A 3512-nucleotide genomic window follows, 5' to 3' on the forward strand; every position below is an offset into this window, starting at 1 on the left:
ATGAGCTGTAAGCCATAATCATCTTACTTATGACACATCACGGCTTGAACTATCTTGCCTTGCATGTAATGATGCAAATGTCGTATTCCTCTTGTCAAGCCGCTCCTGAACAACAAACAACATCAGAAGCGTCTTACCTGGGCTAAAGAAAAACAGAACTGGTCTGTTGCTTAGTGGTCCAAAGTCCTCTTTTCTAATTTTTCGAGTTTCACCTGTATTGTGTTTTAACAAACAACTACTGTAGCACTTTTGGAATTTGCAGCAGGAATGTGAAGTTAAATCTTCCACTTGGTTCCACTTACAAAACTCTTAACTTCCATGAATTAAAACATGAAATACCATGAAATTGCTATTACTACTTAAAAATAATCATATAGGTTATGCTGAACGAAGTGTATTACCTGTAACTTTTTTTTCATCATCATCATCATAATTACTGGATGTTAACAGCTGTCCAAAAATTAAGGCAGGAACATACATCTTTTCCACTTTATGTTCCACAACAGGAATACCTTTTCCATTATTCCAAATACTTACAATATTTGACTCACTGGAAGTGAAAATAATAAACATTTTAACCCCAGAAAAGTTGCCTCTTATGTACTTTTCAACAATGTAAGCCAAATGATACAGTCTATCATACATTAATTAAAAGTATGGAGTAGGAGTTTTCTGTGTTCCAGAGATCCCCTAGAATTCTTCATATTAAAAGTTCCTCAGTAAGATGAGTAACAACATTTCACAAATTCACAAGCTACCCGATTATCAGTGAGTCACTGCAGCTACCATCCTGTGCCAGTGGTTCTCAACCTGTGGCCTGGGGGTCCGCGAAGGCTTGAAGAAATGTTATGATTTAAATCTTGAGTTATGTCTTGGTGGTATTTAAAAGGGGTCTGTGGTGAAGAAAAGATTGAGAACCACTGTCCTGTCCTGTGTTAGAGTAATTAAGATAAATAAGGCAAATTTCACAATGTTATCATTGGTAGAGCACCACAAAGTGCACCAATAACTTTTCTCCAATGCAACATGGGGGACGGAACTGGTATATGACATCCTACCAATAGTCTCACTGTCCATCATAGAAAATGATGTTATTGATAGTGCACAATAGTGTGCATCAATATCTTTTCTTCAATGTTGAGAGAAGTGGTGGTTGCAGTTACAATTTTCAAATTAGAATCTTGCCTGTATTTTAGAGTATATTTTAGTTAAAACAATATGTTGGTTACAAGCCTTGCCACTACCCCTGTGTTCTACAACAACACACAATCTTATTCAATGCAGTGGGATTCCGAAACAGATAGGTCAACATGAGAACTCATTGTAGGTAGAAAATTTGAAAAATGGGAATTTAAAACATATTTAATGTGCATTAATGCCCATGATAAAATATTCAAATAATTTGCAGGTGCAAGTCTCTCTATTGTCTCTGTGATTGGGAAATCTTTGTCATACAGCTCAGCTTGTTTTGTATCATTGTACTGCACATTAATGTACTCTTATGTGCAGTGTTTAAATCCTGTTCTTGTAGACATAGCGCTAATATTTTTCTTGGTTTGCCAGACAACAAATAGTCATTCATACCAACAGATCAAAAGCATAAAGGACAGAAGGACTTTCTAGATTGCTAATCTGAAGCCTCAAATTTACAATCAAATTTAGTACACATCTAAAAATATAATAGACATTTTACCAGAATCTCAGAAGAATGACTGTAAACCACTTCATATATTTGGGATCTGGGACTTACCTCAGCTGAAGCATACAGCCTTTTTTGGTGTGCAACTCACACTCCTCATGGGACAATGGGCTACAGGAGTCATTCAAGTCACAATTCTGGGCCCATTCTTATATGGTTTTTTCCCCCAGTTTGAGGGAGTTTGAGGAATGACTGTATTTTCCCTCCTAAAGGTATTGCATCCACATTCCAACCTTTATTTTGACATTATTGTAGTCAAATTTCACCAGGGCAATGTTATGATGTTTCAAGAAGGGTCAAATTAAATCCTGGGGTGGAGCTTTATAGCTCAGGTATTGCTTTTCCTTATCTAAAAATCTGCATCTCCTCTTACATAAAAACTTCTATGGAAATCTTATTCATAACAAAGAACACTGCCACAAACTTAAAAGAGCTCTGCTAGAAAATATATGAATTAGAACCCAGAATATTTAAGAGCATAAAGTTGAAGAAGAGGAAAATGATATTGGGAATGAATATCACTGAACCTTCAGTGCAGCAGAACTTTTATTGTAGCCTTCCTTAGATCTGTGCCTTGCAATAATCCTGTCTTTGAGCTCTGCAGGCAGTTCCTTTGACCTCATGGCTTTTTCTCTGCTACAGTATGCATTCTCAGCTGTGAGGCCTTCTATAGAGAGGTGTGTGTCTTTCCAAATCATGTCCAAGCAATTTAATTTACCACAGGTGGACACCAATCAAGGTGTAGAAACATGTCAGCAACATCAAGAGAAATGGGAGACACCTGAGCTAAATTTCACATGTTGTTGCAAAGGGTCTGAATACTTATGCCAATGTGATATTTCAGTTTTTTCTTTTTAATACATTTACAGACATTTATAAAATTCTGTTTTCACTTTGTCATTATGGGGTACTGAGTGTAGATTAATGAGAAAAAAAATGAATTTCAACAATGGTAGAATCAGGCTGCAGCATAACAAAACTGACAAAAGTGAAGGGGGTCTGAATACTTTCTGAATGCACTGTACATTCAGAAATGTCATATGACAACTGTTACAATTTAAACAAGCAAATAAAAACTGTATCTTGAACAGATATTCAAATTAAATTTCTTCATTGAAGTATCTTTATATATTCAATTCATGTTATTTTATAATAAACTAAATGCTTCCTTCCATTTTAATATTTAATACAAATAAGCATTTTAACACTCCTGTCCCCAAATTAACGCTTACAATGAGAGATAGATTTAAAAAGAAATTAAAGATACCACACTGCAGGAGTTTCATTCTTTCATTCTTAAGACAGTCAAAAAACATTACTTTATTTAAAATATTCCTATCTTACTGTTTATCATGCTATGCATCTTCAGTGGTATAGCACTAGACCAGGGCTTTTCAACCAGTGATACGGGTACCACCTGTGTTACATTGGCACCTGGCATGTGGTACGCGACCATCCTAGAAAAGTGATAGCAGGGGAGGGGAATGAGCTGAACCGGTGGCAGCACCACACAAGCCTGAGCGAGAGACGGCTGGAGCTGCAGGGCTGTCAGGGGTCAGCGGAAGCGCCAGGATCAGCGGCAGGCTCCAGCTGGAGCTCTGCACTGATCCTGGCGCTTCTGCTGAGCCCTGAAGAAGCACCAATCAGCTGGAAAGCAGCACTGATCCTGGTGCTTCTGCTGAGCCCAGAAGAAGCGCCGATCAGCTGGAATGTTGCAGCATCTCCAGGGTCTTGTGATTTACATTCAGATGCTTGGCAACTGATTCATATTTATGACGGTCACAGTGTCCCAGGGTCATGTGAAGTGACCAAA

General features: G+C 37.7%; 1 protein-coding gene across 1 annotated transcript in view; it reads right to left on the minus strand.

Annotated features, from left to right (window-relative positions):
• Positions 1-3512, minus strand: part of LOC107298572 (DNA topoisomerase 2-beta) — a 136885-nt gene that overhangs the window by 119095 nt on the left and 14278 nt on the right. Inside the window, exon 5 of the mRNA XM_015827949.1 lies at positions 402-550. Coding sequence (XP_015683435.1) covers positions 402-550 — 149 coding nt within the window. The remainder of the gene's footprint in view (positions 1-401; positions 551-3512) is intronic.

The sequence above is a fragment of the Protobothrops mucrosquamatus genome, unplaced genomic scaffold, assembly GCF_001527695.2.
Source record: "Protobothrops mucrosquamatus isolate PMUCROS unplaced genomic scaffold, P.Mucros_1.0 scaffold4099, whole genome shotgun sequence".
Classification (NCBI taxonomy): Eukaryota; Metazoa; Chordata; class Lepidosauria; order Squamata; family Viperidae; genus Protobothrops; species Protobothrops mucrosquamatus.